Raw genomic sequence first — 19,528 nt, 5'->3', positions numbered from 1 at the left:
ATTATCTGGCCGTTCCTAAAAAAGCTCAAAATCACTTATGTGGAAACATCCCTTTATTTTATCCCCATTAAAAAACATACACACCATGAGGCATGCTTAGCTGAGAGGGATGGTTTGCCCCCAAGAACCCAATTCTATCATGCTAAGAGTGAACTTCAACTTATCACATATTCCCAGGTCTACTCATCTACCTTTGCACATTACTAACATTCCCTACCCAGAAAGTATTGCTAGTCTTATCACCATCAATGCTTTAGGGAGATATATATAAGGAACTCTTAACACCACAAGGTTCATTTAAGTGAGTGCAATGCACATTCCACTTACTATGCATCATCCACAGATGGTGCAAAGCACACACACATACTACATGTGTATTGCACACATTGGTGCTTTTTTAAAAAAACACAAGGGCTTTATTCAGATGCTGCTAGAGCACAAATTTGCAAACTCCCATTCCCCCAGAGTTCACTTCCTTCCACCATTTCCTGTGCCAGGTTTAGAATGACTGGGTCTTTTTATAAACTGCATGCTGATCTCATTAATATGTAGTGTAGTCAAGCCAACATACTGAAGGTCAGTTATTTTCATGGCCCAGCCTCAATGTATTGCAATTAAGCACCTACATTACTTTCAGGTTGAGATCCAGATGATGCAGACCAGTGGCTTGACTTTCTCTTTAATTAGACAAGAAGGTTGGAAATGATAGCTGTTAGTGTTTGGGGATAAACCCCCGAGCTGAGTGCACAGCAGCAGTCAAGCCAGGCAGCCAAATGAGAGTGAGGCTGGGCCCAAAAAGTATACACACACTTGAGACAAAAACACTGTTTGTGGTTTTAAATAGGTATTTAATTCACACAGAGATTAAGAATAGTCATTCAGTCCATATGTCAGTATCCAGTTTATCAATCCAGTTACCTAGTCTTTTAAACAGTAAATACAATGTCTTTATCTGCTTGTAAATCTTCTTCTTCTGATACCTTTCTCTCAAATACAATGCTGAATCCACAGCTCACCAAGCAGACAGTCCTTGTGTTCAGTTGAGAGAAGTATCTTGCACAGTAGACATCTCATACAGGAGGAAACAGTAGTAGATAGACAGCACAGACCAGAGATCAGTAACACCAGGAACCAGGATCAGAAACCAGTATCAGAAACCAGGAAGTGTTACGTCTCTCTCACTGCCTAATATTGCAGCCTGCAACCGCACCCATAATTATGCGATGACATTGCAGTTTGGAGCTTAAAGCTGCAAACACTTAAAACTAGGTTTTATATATTCATTCACCCAAACCAGTTGGTGTATTCATATACCCAACATACTCCCCTTTTGGGTGACATGAATATATAATGCCTTTACAATCTGAACCCATATTTTTCACAACTCTCTAGGTGCTTATTAACACCTTGGGCTTTAGTAAAATTATCAGCTATATTGTCCTCCGACATACAGTACTCTAGCTGTATCATTTTACTATTTACAGATTGCCTTACATTCAGATATCTCAAATCTGTATGTTTGCTCCTAGTTTTTACTGCAATACTTGTAGCCATTTGAATTGCTGCCTGATTATCTTCATGTACAACTATAGGGTAATTTACAGTTATACCCATATCTTTCAACATTTGTATATACATAATCAACTCAGTACACAATAGTGATAAACAGGAGAATTCTGCCTCCATAGTAGACAAACTTATATGCTGTTGTCTAATTGACTTCCAACCAATTAATGTCTTACCCAGCATTATGGCTGTTCCTGAAGTCGACTTTCTTGTGTCTCTTTCTGATGCAAAACTAGCATCTGCATAAGCACTCAATATAAGATCACCTTCTGGTTCTAAATACAGTGCATGGTGTAATGTTCCTTTAAGATATCTTAAGATTCTTTTCAATGCATTCCAATGACATTGAAGCGGGTCATTACTATGTCGTGCCAGCTGATTAATACAAAAAGCTATATCTGGCCTTGACCAATTGCTAATATATGATAAGCTACCAATCAAAGATTGATACAGTGCCTTATCACATTTGGGACTTTGTGTATCCATTTTGCAAATATCCTGACTCATTGGAGTCTTTGCAGGCTTACAAAGTTCCATCTTATAATCTATTAGCAATTTAGATATCTTATCTTCCTGAGATATCTTAAACCCTTTCTGTGTTCTCAGTATATTCAAACCTAGATATCTCTTTATCTCACCTAATTGCTTGATTTTTATTTTCTTGGCTAATGATGATATTATTTCATTTGCTTCATCATTAGTCTTAGTTATCAGAGCAATATCATCAGTGAACAACAATAATAATGATATCTTCCCATTCTTTTCTCTCTTAAATAGACATGGGTCGGCTAAACCAGCTTTAAATCCTATATTGTTCAGTTCCTTCACAATATACTGGTTCCATTCATAGCCCGATTGTTTAAGACCATAGAGGCTCTTCTTTAACAACCAACAATCATCATTATTATCACCTTTCAATCCACTAGGCTTTTTCATATACACAGTATGTCTTAGTGGAGCATGCAAGTAAGCAGTTTCCACATCTAAATGGTTAACTATATATTGCTTGCTTGCTGCCCACACTAAGGCTGCCCTTAAAGTTGCTGCTTTAAGACTAGGTGCAAATACTTCATCATAGTCTTTTGCACTTTGTCTAAAGCCTTGGGCTACTAATCTTGCCTTATGGATTATATTTCCATCCTTATCAGTTTTTAACTTAAAAATCCATTTGCAGCCAATGGGTTTTATACCAACAGGTAATCTCACATTTTCATACACTTGCATATCCTTCAATGACTTCAATTCTTTATTAATTGCTGCATACCAATTTTCTTTCTCTTTAGAAGGATACCTTTTTATCTCATCCACAGTAGATGGAACTCTATTTACCTGGCACACTGTGTTAGCCTGGTATCTATCAGGCGGTCTAGATACACGTGTAGTTCTTCTGGGAATTACAGGGCTTGTATGAGGACTTTCTTGAGTTACTACTTGGTCCTTTTCCTCATCTTGCTGAGCTATTTCTTTTTCTATTTCTTCTTCTATGGGCACTATCTCTTCCTGTACTTCTGTCTTTACTTTATTTTTAAAGTTACAGGGATACTTAATGGGATTTCTGTAGGATTCAATAACCACTTCTTTATTGTTATCCTGCTCTAACTTATCCCATCCTACGTGCTCTAGAAATTGGGCATTGGCACTACATAACACTCTAGATGTGCCTTTCTCCCAAAATCTAAATGCCCTATGGTTAGCTTGGTAACCAACGAAGAAAAATTGTTTAGCTCTGTGTTGCCCTTTACGCCTGAGTTGTGTAGGGATATGCACCCATGCTGGTGCACCAAATGTGTGCAGGTAACTCAGATCAGGCTTCCTGCCATGCCACATGGTGAATGGTATTTCACCAGTGGTTGAGTTAACCACGTTGTTCAATAAATTATTAGCACACATTGCAGCCTCCCCCCACAAAGTATCAGGTAATCCAGAATCAGTTAACATTGTTCTAACCATTGCCTGTAGTGTTTGACCTCTTCTCTCTATAAATGCATTGTGTTGCGGTCTGTATGGTGCAGATTTCTTATGCTCTATACCAGCTGCCTTTAATCTAGTCTGGAATTTGCTATTAACAAATTCCGTGCCATTATCTGTCACCAAGGTTATCAGTTGCCGTTTAGCTTTTCTTTCTGCAAACTTTAACCAGTTGAAGAAATGTTGATATGTTTCAGTTTTGCTTTTCATTAAGTAGCAAAACCCATATCTAGAGTAATGGTCCATAATGCTCAGTATATACCGAGCACCCCCCATACTGGGTTTCTTTGGACCAATAATGTCTGCAAATACTACTTCTAAAGGTTCTTTAGTTTTGAAACCATTTAGCCTATTTGCAGGCAATATTTTACTCTTATCTTCACAACAGACATTACAACGCAAATACTTATCACAGGGTTTTAACCTTATGCCTTCAGATAACTCTACTGTACGTTTTAGCATTTTAAAATTTACATGCCCCAAACGCCTATGCAATAAATGGATACATTCATCATGAGGCTTGAGATTATTAAATACAGTCTGTGCCTCCCCTTTCTTACTATCATGTAAGACATACAATGCTCCATTTAAAGCTGCAGTTACCTTTTTGTTATCCCTTTCCAGTATGCACTTATTATTCTTAAATGTAACCACATATCCTAGTTTATCTAATTCTCTTACAGAAAGTAAATTCATTTTTAACTGTGGTACATACAACATGTTTATATTCTGGTTTAAACATGGACAATATGCAATACCTTCACCCTTGGCCTTGAGATGCCAGCCGTTAGCGAGTGATATACGTTGAGAACTTGTAGACATTTTTATAAACTTTGTCTTATCTCTCGTGATGCAGTGGGATGCTCCACTGTCCACCACCCATAAATCACTCTTCACATCACAGTTGCTGTATGTGGCTAATTCAAAGGATTTCTTTGGCTTCTTTACATTTTGGCGTTTTCCTTTTCTGCAGAACCTTGCCAAATGTCCTCTGCCTCCACAATTAAAACACTTTTTAATTGTGTATGCCGTTGAAGATAACTTCTCTTCCTCTGGGTGCTTCAGCTTACATAGCTGGTTTCTTTCAGGCTTTGAAGATAATTTCTCTTCATTAGGCTTATCTGCTCTCAGCTGGTCACGTTCACTCCTTCTCCTGGCTTCCTCTAATAGCCTGCCGGTAATCTCATTTACTGATAAACTGTCTTTAGGCAACACTTCTAATGCAGTTACAAAATCATCATAGCTTCGTTCCAGAGAAGACAGTATAATGTATACTTGTTGCAACTCATTAAATATAAGCTCTTTTTCTTGTAATTCTTGAAAAATGCTTTTCATACAGTTTAAATGAGTTAACATATCTCCATTTTTCTCAAGATGTGTTCTAAACAGCTTCCGTGTAAGATTAATATGAGCTCTTACACTGTCTCGAACATAAACCTTCTTGAGATTCTCCCAGCAGTTGGCAGCACTATCCTCTCCACGAATATGAATCAGTTGCTGGTCTGAGAGAGTCAGTCCTATGATGCACAAAGCTTGTTCATTCTTTGCCTATAGTCCTGTATCTTTTTGGCATCCTCATCAACAGTAGGATCCAAGTTGGATACATCTGGTGGGTTTGTAACTATGTCCCACAAACCTTCTCTTCGTAGAAGTAAACTACACTTCATTGACCATGAAACATAGTTTGTTCCATCTAACCTGGATATCATGGACAGACTTGGCAAATTTACTTGTGCCATTGCTCTGCAGAAAAATAACTATTCAACAAACAGTTTGTCTTTACAGCAATGTGTAACTCTTGACCAAACTCTCACTGGTATAACCTGGTTAGCTAGACTGTGCACACTGCTGGGCCCATAACCAATGTTAGTGTTTGGGGATAAACCCCCGAGCTGAGTGCACAGCAGCAGTCAAGCCAGGCAACCAAATGAGAGTGAGGCTGGGCCCAAAAAGTATACACACACTTGAGACAAAAACACTGTTTGTGGTTTTAAATAGGTATTTAATTCACACAGAGATTAAGAATAGTCATTCAGTCCATATGTCAGTATCCAGTTTATCAATCCAGTTACCTAGTCTTTTAAACAGTAAATACAATGTCTTTATCTGCTTGTAAATCTTCTTCTTCTGATACCTTTCTCTCAAATACAATGCTGAATCCACAGCTCACCAAGCAGACAGTCCTTGTGTTCAGTTGAGAGAAGTATCTTGCACAGTAGACATCTCATACAGGAGGAAACAGTAGTAGATAGACAGCACAGACCAGAGATCAGTAACACCAGGAACCAGGATCAGAAACCAGTATCAGAAACCAGGAAGTGTTACGTCTCTCTCACTGCCTAATATTGCAGCCTGCAACCGCACCCATAATTATGCGATGACATTGCAGTTTGGAGCTTAAAGCTGCAAACACTTAAAACTAGGTTTTATATATTCATTCACCCAAACCAGTTGGTGTATTCATATACCCAACAATAGCCTACATTGCTGATCTAAATTGTCACCATGTTTTTGAATTGGAAGACACAGATACAAAATCAAAGTGGGATATCTGTCCTAGTCAAAGGTCTGGAAGCCGTATTTGATTGTGGGGAGAGGGATAGTCTTGTGGCTAGCTATGGAAATTAAAACTTGGCTGGTTCCCCTAGCTCTATTTAGAGATTGTTATCTCAAAATAACAATCTTAGAGAACATAAGATATTGAGTAGATTAACTGCATGAAGCTGAGAAGAAACTTAACTCTCACTATAAAAAAGATGTTGAGACTCTAGAAAAAGTACAGAGAAGAGCAACCAGGATGATTAGGGGACTGGAGGCTAAAACATGAAGAATGGTTACAGGAACTGGGCATGGCTAGTCTAGTGAAGAGAAGGACCAGGGGAAACATGACAGCACTGTTCCAATATTTGAGGGGCTGCCACAGAGAGAAAGGGGTCAAGCTATTTTCCAAGGCACCTGAAGACCAGAAAAGGAATAATGTATGGAAACTGAACAAGGAGAGATTTAACCTGGAAATAAGGAGAAACTTTCTGACAGAACAATTGGCAGTTTTGGGAGTGCCATCACTTGAGACTTTCAAGAAGAGATTGGACTCCCATCTGTCAGAAATGGTATAGGGTCTCCTGCTTGGGCAGGGGGTTGGACTAGATCAGGGGTCACGAACCTTTTGGACCTCAGGGACACCAAACTCATAATTTTAGATCCCAGGGACCATTAACTGGTTCTGTGGGTGTGACCTAATTTGTGGGTGTGGCTTGGTGGTCATGTGACTGGCTGGACATGGCTTGTATGTAAATATTATAAATATTTACATAAATATTGAATTTTTTATTAAAAAAGAGCAACTTTTACCCCAAATCAGGCAAAGCAGGCAGATTGAGTTGCTCACAGAATCATTCAATGATCTATCTATCTATCTATCTATCTATCTATCTATCTATCTATCTATCTATCTATCTATCTGCCATTGGCTAGCTCAGTCTCTCAAATTTGCTTGCTGTGAGTCTGCACTGAATATGCTTGCAAGCAAACCTTCAGTCCTAAGGGAGGTCCAGCTGTACTTAAAAGCAGAGCTGACAATCTAAAGACTAGCTAGAAAGCAAGAAATCCAACCATTTTCTGCTTTCTAGCTACTCTAAAGCTCCCGGCACAGAAAACAGATGATGGTCGGAAAAAGGTAAAATAGAAATTTAGCAGGCAAGTTTACCAGGTAAGGAGTGAGTGGGCGGGGAGGGTTTCCCTGGGCCATGTGGCGCTTGTGTTTCTGCACAGCCTGGATTAATTGCATTGGGGGGGTGCTCTTGGGGTGAGATTTCTCTGTGACCCACCAAAATTTTCTCATGGCCCACTAGTGGGCTGCGGCCCACTGGTTGGTGACTGCTGGACTAGTTGACCTACAAGGTCCCTTCCAATTCTGTGTCTCTGTATGTCCCATTTCCATCATACTAATGGGTATCTCCCCCCATTTCAGCTGCACACACTTAACTGTTACAAGTTAGAACTGTAAACAGGAGCCTTGCCAAGAGCTACAACTTATTCAAAACACCTTTTTTTCAAACCATTAAAACAACCACATCATTTGCAGGGCTCATCATGCGGCTTTGAATGCTGCCTCTGGCTGTCTCCATTCCCCATGAGTCATCCAAGTGAAATGAAGAGATAAGGGAGCAGGCTTTCCTTTCCAACTGCTGGTGTGCTTTTCTTCTCTCTCTCTCTCTCTCTTTTTGCTATTTCCTTTTTATAAAAATGCATGTCTTTTCCTAGAATCAACAATCGAGGAAAATAACTGATAGCCTCACCAAGGACGCTAGGTAGCCCTTGCTCCAAGATCTTATAGTACTTTGGGTATCCTTTGAACTATTCATTAACGTTATGTACAAAATATACAAGTCGAAGCCCGATTACAAATGTATGCATATGTTCCCATAGATAAATCTACAATTTTTCTGTACATTTTTCTGTATTTGAATGCAGACAAAGTCTGCAGCTGCTGTGTAGGAATGGAAACAAGCCCTTCAAAACCTTAATTCCAATGTAAAGTGGAACTTTGGAATTCCAAAGTTAATCTGCAATCATAGTAACCTACAATAAGATGTGAACCTAGTAAAATAAAGAGTAATGAACAGGCCACTTTAAAAAAAAATTGCATAAATGGAAGGGTGCAACGTTCAGAAGAACTGCCCTTCAGATTTGAATAGTTCCACTTGAAAGAGCAGTCTTCAAAACAAAGGAAGTTGTGTATTTATTAATTGGATGGGCTGATATGCTATTCCAGCCAAATGCAACTTTGAGTAGCGTTCATTTCATGATACTGTAATTAGATTGCAGCAATTAAGGCTAGCAAAGGAAAAACAGTTATAGCAAAACGAAAACTATCTGACGTAGCAATGATGAATAAACCATCCTAAGTTAAGAAGTGTGAGCCAACTTGGTGTAGTGGTTAAAGGCACTGAACTAGAAACTGAGATACTGGGAGTTCCAGTCTTTTTAAGCAGAAAACCAGCTTGGGTGACTTTGGGCCAATCATTCTCTCTTAGCTCTAGGAAGAAGACAGTGAAAAAATACTTCTGAAAATGTTGCCAAGAAAAACGCATCAACTTGTCCAAGCAGTTGCAAGAAGTCAACACTGATTTCAAAATGCATATACAAGCTTAAGAATCTTGCTAGATAATCAACAAATTAATCAAGAAAGCAGGCATGATGACATACTGGTAGCCCTTACTATTTAGCAGTCTATAAGATTTGGGGGCAAATGCTTACAAGGATGGCATAGTAGCCAGGAATTTGCAGCATTACTATTAAAAGTATAACATTCTTAATGTAGACACCTGATTGTAGGGGGAAAAAACCCTTGTTCAGAAATGAATAGGTGGTACCAAAATTGTAAGGTTTTTGGAATCAAGTGCAAACACTGTTCACCCAAGCTTTTAACTGTGATGCTCTATCTCATTATTTTAATTATTTTTTAAAAAATAACAGCTTTACAATGTTGGGATTTTACACATTTATGATATTGCAATTTAATGATCTAACAACATTTGAATTCCATGATTTTATAATGTTAGAATTTCAATCTTGTATTCCTGTTTGGAGATTATCATAGATACAATGGGAAAAAATCAACATCTGTTTAATAAAGCAATACGTAATCTTGTTGCTCTCCAGAAACAACTAAACAACTAGATCTGCATATGTATATTCATATCTGCAGTTATGCTTTGATGTAATGGACTCTATAAAAATCCAGAACAAGGAAGCAAAGTGATAAAAGGGTTAGGTCAGCTTTACAACTGCTTTAATTCCTGTCCATTAAGATCCATGTGGCTGATTATCTAATAAAATAATTCCATTTAGAAATTATGATTACAGCTCTTATTCCCTTCTCTATTTTTTCTTTAAGCCATCAGTATTACCTAAACAATTACATTGGATACCAAGGCAGACAAGCTAGTTAATATTCTGAAGAGCATGTGTTTTTTCTGTATCTCTCTGTATGACATGAGAAACATAAGCGACTTATATAAATTGAAGAAAAGTTGGAAAGTTGAGCTGAAGATTTCCTTTCAGAAATTTCCATTATGACCACTAAGGTTTTCAATTTTTTCCTCAAAGACTGTGGACTTATGTCTACAAATTGTAAAGTTTCAGCATGGAATACAAAGGAAGAGGAGGGACCGTTAGGCCTCTTCTCAAAGGCGCTTTTTTCAAAGGCAACTGGACTTCCTTTGTTTTTTTCTTGAAGACCTTTCATTTCTCATCCAAGAAGTTTTTCTGAAGAATTGAAGAAGCTTCTTGTATGAGAAGCAAAATGAAAAAAAAAAAAAGCACCTTTGGGACAACCTGGATGACTGAGAGTCTCCATAGATATTAGACCCTTTCTCTTTTCTTTTAAAACTCAAAACAGAAAAGTACAGGAGTCCTCTTTGGATACTTCTGAATGTGAACTAGTTCCTGAGAAGCAATAAAGCTAGAAGTAGCACCTTACTGATCCTTAAAGGTAACAGAACCTTTGCAGTAATCCATTAGGGGTGGGGATGCTAAATTATATCCTCTGTTATTACAATTGTTTCAACTGCTGCACTGCATATTTAAAAAACAAAACAATGAGTCCTTCCTAAATATTTTTTTTAAAGGTTGGATGTGATTCAGGTCAGAAATCAAAGCAGCTATTCAAAGCAAGCAACAGAAAAGAAAGGGAAGATATAGTAAAGATACGGCCCCAAAAAGACATGCATATTTATATATGTAAGGATTCAGCAACTGATAACTTCAGGGCTAAATTTGCAGCTGCTATTAAGAAGATTATGATTTGGAGGGAAGAGCAAGAGTATTCGGGAGTATCAAAGAGACCATTGGGGAGTGCAGCAAATATTTGAGTGAATATATGTGTGTGTGTATGTGGATATGGATATGGATATATATACACACACACAATTATCAGTTGCAGAGGAACAAAGGCAAGAAAGAGAACAACTCTGTGATGTGGGAAGTCAGTGTGTTGTGGCTCAACAAACTTGCTATGTGTGTGTGTTTATGTGTGTGTGTGAGAGAGAGAGAGAGAGGGAGGGAGGGAGGGAGAGAAAACACACACACATTGCAGTGACTGGCCTAGTCTTGACTTCCATTCTGTACTTTCTTCCTCTTTCCTCTCTTTAACAAATGTAGTTTTGACAATCTTAATTTGTGGCATGCCTTACTGTGAAAAAATGTCATGGTGTCAGAATTGGAGCTGCTATGTGTCTATTGGAAATTTAATATTGGCTTTCTAAGCATGGCTGTTCTTACTCCCCACATACCTTCCTCCCTTAATATTACAGGGGAATTTGTTCAAATTGGGAACAGTGTTTTCACTTGTGCTTGGCTGCAATTAGGGCAGAAGACACTTCCAAGAAATGATAAGCTGCAGTTCTGTTACATTGTGCTGAGATCCGCAGCTTTGAACACCCCAAAAGCATCAGTAGTCACTGTGAGAAATTAAGTACCAGACCAAACTGGATTTTGGACTGACCCAGCAGGGACAAAGATTTTTATAACATTTGCAAAACAGAAATAAAATAAAGATCTATTTAATTACTTAAGGGTAGTAATATCACTGATTAACTCTTCCTAAATGCCAAATATGTTTTTTTTGTCATACAAGATGGTTGATCATATGAATCTCTAACTAAATACTTAAGTCACTGAATTATCACTTGAAATACAGCATTTGCACTATACTTCTGGTTTTGTTTTTCTCCAATGCAAAGCCATAAATTCAACTGGGAGATTTCCCGCTCCCCCTTTTATTACAGTACTGGTAAAAGCTGAACAATCTGAATATTGTTCAACTCTGGTGATCATCCTGCAGGAAATCCAGCTATGTGGTCACTTAGAGTCAGCACCAACTTGATGATGTATAATCAATCAATCCATGATCATGGTGTTGACAGCAATGGGTTGTCAGGAACTGTGCAGACTTGGCATTCAGTAGAAGTGCTGCCTCAGGTTTTTATATATGCATACAAAAGAGGAAGGCCTTCCACCCCTTGATGCTGGCTCAGCCATCTTGCAGAATTTGACCTCCTCAGGGAGGCTGCTGTTGGTAGGAACAAGAACTCTTGACCCATTTGCACAGATATCTCAGTGAAAATTCATTTAAACAGACCTATCATCAAAGCAAATCATCTATTATTCTTAGTCACGATTCCATTTTTTTGTTCTGGTTTCCCAGTTTCTGTTGATTAACAATCCCTTCTTCTGACTCATGCATAGCTCATTAAAATTCTTGAAATATTTCTACCTCAAAAGTCTCGTTTGGGAGTAAAAGGTTCATTTAGGAGGACATTCTTGCAAAGAGTTCTGTAAGGGATCACCATGTAAGTATACTACTCAATGTACAGTTTTAATACTAGTCACCTCAGATTGCCAACTTTTATATGTGTCCTTACTATAATAACCACTTTCCTTTAGTAATGTGACAACAATTTTATGCATTCTGCCTTTGGAAAGACTGTCGTATATCATATGCTGTAAAATGAGATTAGTAGTAACCCAATGTTTTCTTTCAGAATTACTTATCTGAACTGGGGAACCTGCAGAAGAATGGGGAAGTGATTCCAATATCTTCACAAGCTGTGTACAGTGAACTTCCCTCAACAGACACCCCCTGCCTCAGATGAACATAACATCCTTTGTGCACAACAACAGAAATCTGCCAAACTAAACACATCCTAACGTAATGCACTCCAGAGGTGTTTGAATTACTGTTTCCAAAATAACTGGACAACATGGCTGACAATGTTAGTTGGATTGGACTATTTCCAAAACTGGGAGACAGCAAATTGAGAAGCAATAGCCTAAGCAATAGCCCAGGGAGGACTTCAGCTTGTGGGTAGAATGCTGTATTTGAAAGAAAGGAAGAAACAAACCTGAAAGAAATCAAGACAGCTGTTGGTAGAATTTATTGCTGACTTTGACATGCTTCTAGGGTTTGCCATGATGGAAAAGCTAGCAAGTAGGTACCATCTAGAGTGTCCTGAAGAACCTCAAAACACCGTGGGTTGGGCTGAATTAGTACTTGAGGAGCCACTATGAAAATCTCAAGGTTCTAGGCTATACTGGAAAGTAAAAACTGAAGCTATAGCAAATCGTGTACTTCTATTTGGTTATGGAAGTTGTGGATATGCTCATATACTGCAATTATTAGTAATTGAACTTGACCTGATGGAGTTTTTACCTTGTTTTATATAACAAGTTGTGAGAGGCAGAGAAGACACCAAGGACAATTTCTACCCCTTAGAATTATAGAACTGGAAGTGATGTATCAGGTCATCAAATCTACTGCCACTGCACATAGCAGGATTCACTACACTAACTCTGATAGATGATCATCCAGATTCCAGTTGAAAATCTCCAACCTCTTTGTTCAGGTTTGGTTGCTTGGTACTGAAAATGCTAAGCTATCAAGCTACTTCACTGTTTCTTTCTGACTATCTTTGTGAAAAAAAATTATAATAAAAGAGCTTTCTTACCTACAGTTGCTGACCCTATTTTAACATTATTTTTAAGATTGGGTCCTTCAAGGCATGGTTTTCCTTAATCAGTCACATGAGAGAAAGAATGAAAAGAACGCCATACCTGGTGTCTTCTCTGTGAAGATGACTTTGGATTCTGCTGTAAAATTCTGGCCGGTTAAAATCATTTGCTGTCCACCGTATACAAGGCAGGTGTCCACATCTTGTCTTTCAACCATTGGAAGTTCATGAGCCGAACGCTGAGCTATGGACAAAATACAGACTAGAATTAATTAAATTAAATCTTTTTTTTAAAAGTGGGCAATTTCAGAAGTACTCACAGATTCTATTTTATCAATATTGCCATTCCCTCACTGTTAAAGAACTTATCTGGAAGACTCTTTTTTTTTCTTTTTACAACTCTGTAATCATTTTTATCAGGGTGGAGTCAGGGTGATTGGATAGAGCTGAGTGTTAACTGGCTGGATGCCCTTCCTGACACCTATGTGGAGTTTGCAGCAGATATTTTCTCTTTGTGTCCTGATAGAGAAACATCTGTTTTGTCTAGGATTGAATTTTCAAATTTTCGAGTGGGAGGCAAGCATCTTCACCTCTAGGCCATCCTGCCACTAATCTGGGAGACTCAATTAAGGGCTTAAAAATAGAAGAGGAAACATAAATGTATACAGAAATAATAATTAGGAACTAATTCCAGAACTACAGCTCTGCTGGCTGTCAGCTTTGGAATCGTTATTAAAATCTGCCACACAGCTGAGGAGGATTGGAGGGGACTGATGTTGTTTGAGTAGCTCTCAGTAGATAAAATAGATTCTGTAGTATTCAAGGTCATTGTGAAAGGCGCAGCAAGAATTGGGGCTGAAGGAGGATTGGTTCACGTGATGTATGATGTGGGAAAAAGGGGATGGGTTGTAGGTTGGGTCCTTGTGGGAAGTCTGGAGGGAAACTTTAGTTTCAAAATTCCACAGAAGTACCATTTTCTATTCTAATAAAAGTACTTTGAGATTATGGTTGTCTTGGAGTTACAGGCTGGAATGGATAATCTCTGGAATGCTGACATTGGCCTTATTCCTCGTCTCTAACAAACAAGAACTCAGAACATGGAATCAGCCCATGTTTCATTCCAAGCCAATGGCCAAATATTCAATTGAACATACGTTACAATCATGAAACCTAAAATGTGCCACCTGCAGACTCAATTTCAATCAATAGGCCCAAATTATTTATAGTGAGCTGAAACATAAGTTATTCCGAAATGGAACAGGACAACTTTCTCAATCAGCTAAGTAGCTAAACGGGGGTGTCAAACTCATGGCGTCAAGTTGTTGTCATGTGACATATCACGATTTTTTTTCTCCTTTGCTAAATAGGGAGTGCATGGCCAGCGCGTGACACATCCAGCGCGGGCTGCAAGTTTGACACTGCTGAGTTAGAACATACTTTATCTTGTATTTCACTGGGATAAGTAAGAGCAGAGGAATCTCAGACAGGGAGCTAAATTGCAGAAAAAGGTGTTGTAGAAAGTCCAATTGCTTATTCTTGTAAGGCACCTTTGATGTGCATTTAAAAAGTGTGAAGTGTCTATATAGCACTTTTGCATTTAACCCAATTTGCCTTTACAATAAAATCTTTCAAAAGGAAAGAAAGGATTGGAAAGAGGTAGAGAGAGACTGAATTCACAGATTCAAGCTAGCCAGGCAAATTTTGAGTTTCAAATCCCTTCTTACTTAAATTCACAGAACAACCAACAAAGACCCTTCAGTAACAACTTATCTAGACCAATCCTTTGCCATAAGGAAAGACATCTTGTTCATGAAGTATCTACCCACACCATAATAAAGATCCAGCTAGTTTCCTCGCTGGACTATTCCTTGTGGTAATGAAATTTTCAGAATTTCATCTTTCATCAGATTGGTGCTTTTTTCTTCTTTCACCATTGAAAAGATCAAATATTTTCTTTGGGCTGTTCCTAATACCTCTCAAGCTGTTGTTTAGATTAAGTGACCTAGAAGTTCAAGATCTGAATTCAAACTCCTCAATTTTAATCTCATCCGTTCAATGAAGATCTCTGAGGAATTTTGTTCAACATCTTAATAATCTCCTTAACCATTTGTGCTTTGTCTTGATTCATGGATTGCAAACTAATTCATGCAGCCCTTCTGCTTAAAGATTTTCTACCACTTCTGCTTGAAATGAACAATAGCCATGGTTGCAAAGAATGTCTCCAAAATATACCACAAGCAAACATCCTTTTTAGAGATACCATCACTCGCCCTACAATTTGTACACTGATGCATAAAACTGATGACAAAGTCTTCACAATTTCTTCATTTGAAAGTTTAATCTTGTCAAGTTTTTAGAGGAAGTGACAGCAGTAGCTTTCTAAATGATGAGCAGGAAATGAGAACTACACTATGAACAGAGTAGACATGCTAATATCCCAGCTTTCAGTGGCTACTAGAGATTGGAAATAATTGAGATTAGTGTCTAGATATTTTTAATGAATAAAATGTATAATTTCTGGGTAAAACTATGGATTGGAAGATAACGGTTTTCAAACATGTCTTTACTTATTGTACCAGTAAAACAGAATATTTGTAGCTCAGGATTGAAATGGGGGCTCTTTAGTGCTCTCTCATTTTAGTGGACTTGCCCACTAGAATATAAACTGAGAGCAAACCCAACTCCTTACTACAACTGATGATGGTTTGGGTAATGAAAGCTCAGAGAAGATTAAGGATCGTTCATTTATATACAGCAGTGTATATGGAAATTCTCATTCATCCAGGTCATAGTTGTCCCAAAGGTGCTTTCCCCCCACCCTCAAACTGTATTTTATAAAGGCAACTGTATTTTGCCTTTCGAAAGAGCTGAGGTGGTGCAGTAATTAGAATGCAGTATTGCAGGCTAATTCTGCCAACTGCCAGCAATTCGTTTTTCACAGGCTCAAGGTTGACTCAGCCTTCCATCCTCCAAGGTCAGTAAAATGGGGACCCAGACTGCTGGAGGCAACATGCTGATAATGTAAACAGCTTAAAGAGGGCTGTAAAGTACTATGAAGTGGTATATAAGTTTAAGTGCTATTGCTATTTTCTTGTTTTTTCCTTTGAAAACATTCCGTTTCTCATCCAAGAAGCTTCTTCAGTTCTAATTACCTGGTAGGGAATTCTTTAAATATTCTTAGCTGGGAAAAGCATGCTAAAAGGGTCTTTGGAGTTAAAATGCATATAAGAAGACTTATTTTAATTAGACACTACCAAGTGCATATCATAGACAAAAATCTATATACTGTAAATATGAATTTCCATATATTTGAAAAACAAGTGGGAATTGGGAGAAGAGGTCTGTGGTTGGTTGTGTGTACTATGATGCAGTCTGATGATCTCCAGTTATATTGGACAACAATCATGAGTATTTTTGACTGTGTTGGTATGAATTACTCAACACATCTGGAGGACATCATGTCTTTAGATTTCTGCCTGAACAGTTTTTGCTGTTAGTCTATTAAAACTTAACTTGATTGTACAATCACAAAAGGATTCCCAAACTTCAATTTTGAACAGCGGTTTATTGCATACATGAAACTCAGTACACATCTATTACCAAATGCATATATATTTCAGAGAACTAGCAGAATATCTATTAATATTCAGTGAGCTGCACCCATTCCCTGGGTGATTAAAATTAACCTCAAATTATAGTTCAGAAGTGATCACAGTAATTTGTCAATGTGGGACATGTTTCTTCTTCTCTCTTTAACTTAGTGTGCTTCATTCTTTATTATTAACACAGCTGGCCCATAAAGCTGCCAGTACTTTATGCCGAGATTACTTTCACAGAAGTTGCTTATTTCTTCCACATGGTATGTATGATTAATCATTCTTTGTAAACAGTAACAGTCTTGATGAGTTAATGATTGGATTGACCACTAAACAGAAGATTTATGGTTCTGAAAATACAAGATATCTAAAAAGAAAATCCAGCTACAATGTTCAAAAGTTTAAATGCTGTCTTGAGATTATCTTAATATTCTTTTAATCTTAATATTCAAAACTTAAGAAGTTTCTCCTCTGGTAATACTGAATTACTAACTAGGGCATACAAAACCTTTGCTAGACCAATACTTGAATACAGCTCGGCTGTCTGGAATCCAAACTGTATATCGGACATTAATTGAGCATGTCCAGAAGTATTTCACAAGAAGAGTACTACACTCCTTTGTTCACAATAGAATACCTTACACCACTAAGCTTGAGATTTTGAATTCGAACAGCCTAGAACTACGCCGCCTATGGTTTGACTTAAGCATAGTTTATAAAATAATCTGCTTTAATGTACTACAAATCAATGACTTTTTCACCTTCAACTGCAACAATACAAGAGCACACACACAACAGATATAAACTTAATGTACACCACTCCAAACTTGACTGCAGAAAGTACAACTTCAGCAACAGAGTAGTCAATGCCTGGAACACACTACCTGACTCTGCTCATCCCCAAACCCACACTCCTTTCGCTGAAACTAACCAATATTGACCTCACCCCATTCTTAAGAGGCATGCATGAGCATAATTGTGCCTACCATCCCTGTCCTATTGTTCCCAATTATTCCTGTATTTATACATATGTTTATTATCTTGTAAACTATTGACAAATAAATAATAAGAAAAATAAAAAAAATATTTTTATAGAGCTAATTCTAAATTTAGAAAGTACTGGAGAAAATTTCAATGTAGTTCCAGTAACAGATCTACCCCATGATCAACGTTTCAAGGTAAAGAAACAAAGATTGTACAGTAGCATGTATTCTTTCATTGTACTATGGTATTAATAATTTGAATAACTTCACTAACAGAAAGAGATAGTTAAAAGGAGCATACTTATGGCAAAGCAGGAACTTATGGTCAGCAGAAATCAAGGACCTTACAAGACCATTAAGAGACTGAACAAGCATTTTTATGAAATAGTATAGGGCAGTGGTAGATAACCTTTTGGGGCTCCTGTGCCCAAAATTGTGCGTGCACTTGCATGCTCGTGCTTGCATGCCAGCACCCAGAAGGCTATGCACACACACCCACGCCCCCTACTCATGCATGCATAATCCCCACCCACCCAGCTGCCACCCCACACCACCCCCTTACCTGCACTGGCCTCACAACTGATTTTTGGCCAGTTTGAGGCCTTTTTCTGCCTCTCAGAGGCTTCAGGGAGGCTTCTGCATGCTTTTCAGGCCGAAAACTAGGCCCATTTCATCACTTCCAGTATTTCTGGAAAAACAGGAAGTGATGAAATGGGCCTAGCTTTTGGCCTGAAAAGCCTGCAGAAGCCTTCCTGAAGCCTCTGGGAGGCCGAAAAAGGCCTCAAACTGGCCAAAAATCAGCTGTGAGGCGTGCACATGTGCAGTGAGGTAAGTTAGCCTGCAGCTGCCATGCCGGCACAAATGGCTCTGCGTGCCACCTGTGGCACGTGTGCCATAGGTTCACCATCATGGGTATAGGGTCTCCTGCTTAAGCAGGAAGTTGGACTAGAAGACCCCCCCCCAAGGTACCTTCCAACTTTATTATTCTATGTTCTACTTCTTTCTGTGTTCAATTTAACTACCTATGGTTTTCAGAAAATGTGTTCACTTTGTTTAGGGTTTGAAATAAGATTCTCAACTTGCAAATATTCTTATTCTTAGTTTCAGGTTTGCTATAGAGATACAAGTACCTTGTTGTGGGAAATATTTCAGAGAGATATCTTTTACTAGCTCAAGATAGACAGGGATGGTCTAGTTATGGTTTCCCTTGAAGGGGGAATTCCTTTCCTAAAGACACATTAGAAAAATGTAGAGTAAGCTGCAATAATTCATTTATAATAATCCTCCCCTAGTTGAAAGAAGCCAACCTGCCAATCAACCTACAATTGCTTTTCTTGGTGTGTCTTCTGACAGATATTGGATGGGTGATGACTGGGGAAAGAACATTTGTCACTGTGGAATTCCTTCTACAAGGCTTGTTAGATGCCTATATTGTTATCTTTAGAAATTAGGCAAATGTCTTTCCTTCTAGGCTTTTAAAACTATTTTAAATTAATTTCAACCTTTAAAACCTGATTGACCCAATACTGATGTGTATTCAGAGGCGTGTTTGTTTAATCAAAATGATCCTATACTTTAATAATGAACAAATATATACAAATAAATGCATACCTTATGTATGAACATGTGTGTGTGTGTGTGTGTGTGTGTATGATAAAGCAAGAAAATTATTAAAAGATTAAGTTTAATAAACTAAATCAGAATATTCTTATGGTTTTTGAAAGCTATAAGCATATTCACAAGATACAGAAAGGAGCCTTATGACAACACACCAATTTATACTCAGAAGTCTTATCAATGAAATGACATTATTTTGACCAAATTATATAATTGGTCTCATTCAATATTTCCCAACCTTTGCAACTTCCAGATGTGTAGATTCTCAGAATTCTCTGCAATGGCC

General features: G+C 38.1%; 1 protein-coding gene across 5 annotated transcripts in view; it reads right to left on the bottom strand.

Annotated features, from left to right (window-relative positions):
* The window catches only part of NFATC2 (nuclear factor of activated T cells 2), a 191,062-nt gene that overhangs the window by 90,637 nt on the left and 80,897 nt on the right, over nucleotides 1-19,528 (bottom strand). For all 5 annotated transcript variants that reach the window (XM_087928993.1, XM_087928994.1, XM_087928991.1 and 2 more), the window contains exon 6: nucleotides 13,150-13,290. In XM_087928993.1, the coding sequence (XP_087785119.1) occupies nucleotides 13,150-13,290 (141 nt within the window). The remainder of the gene's footprint in view (nucleotides 1-13,149; nucleotides 13,291-19,528) is intronic.

The sequence above is a fragment of the Pseudonaja textilis genome, chromosome 3 (assembly GCF_049901715.1).
Source record: "Pseudonaja textilis isolate UNSWEBS1 chromosome 3, rPseTex1.2, whole genome shotgun sequence".
Lineage (NCBI taxonomy): Eukaryota > Metazoa > Chordata > Lepidosauria > Squamata > Elapidae > Pseudonaja > Pseudonaja textilis.
This window is presented reverse-complemented; position numbering and strand designations above follow the sequence as displayed.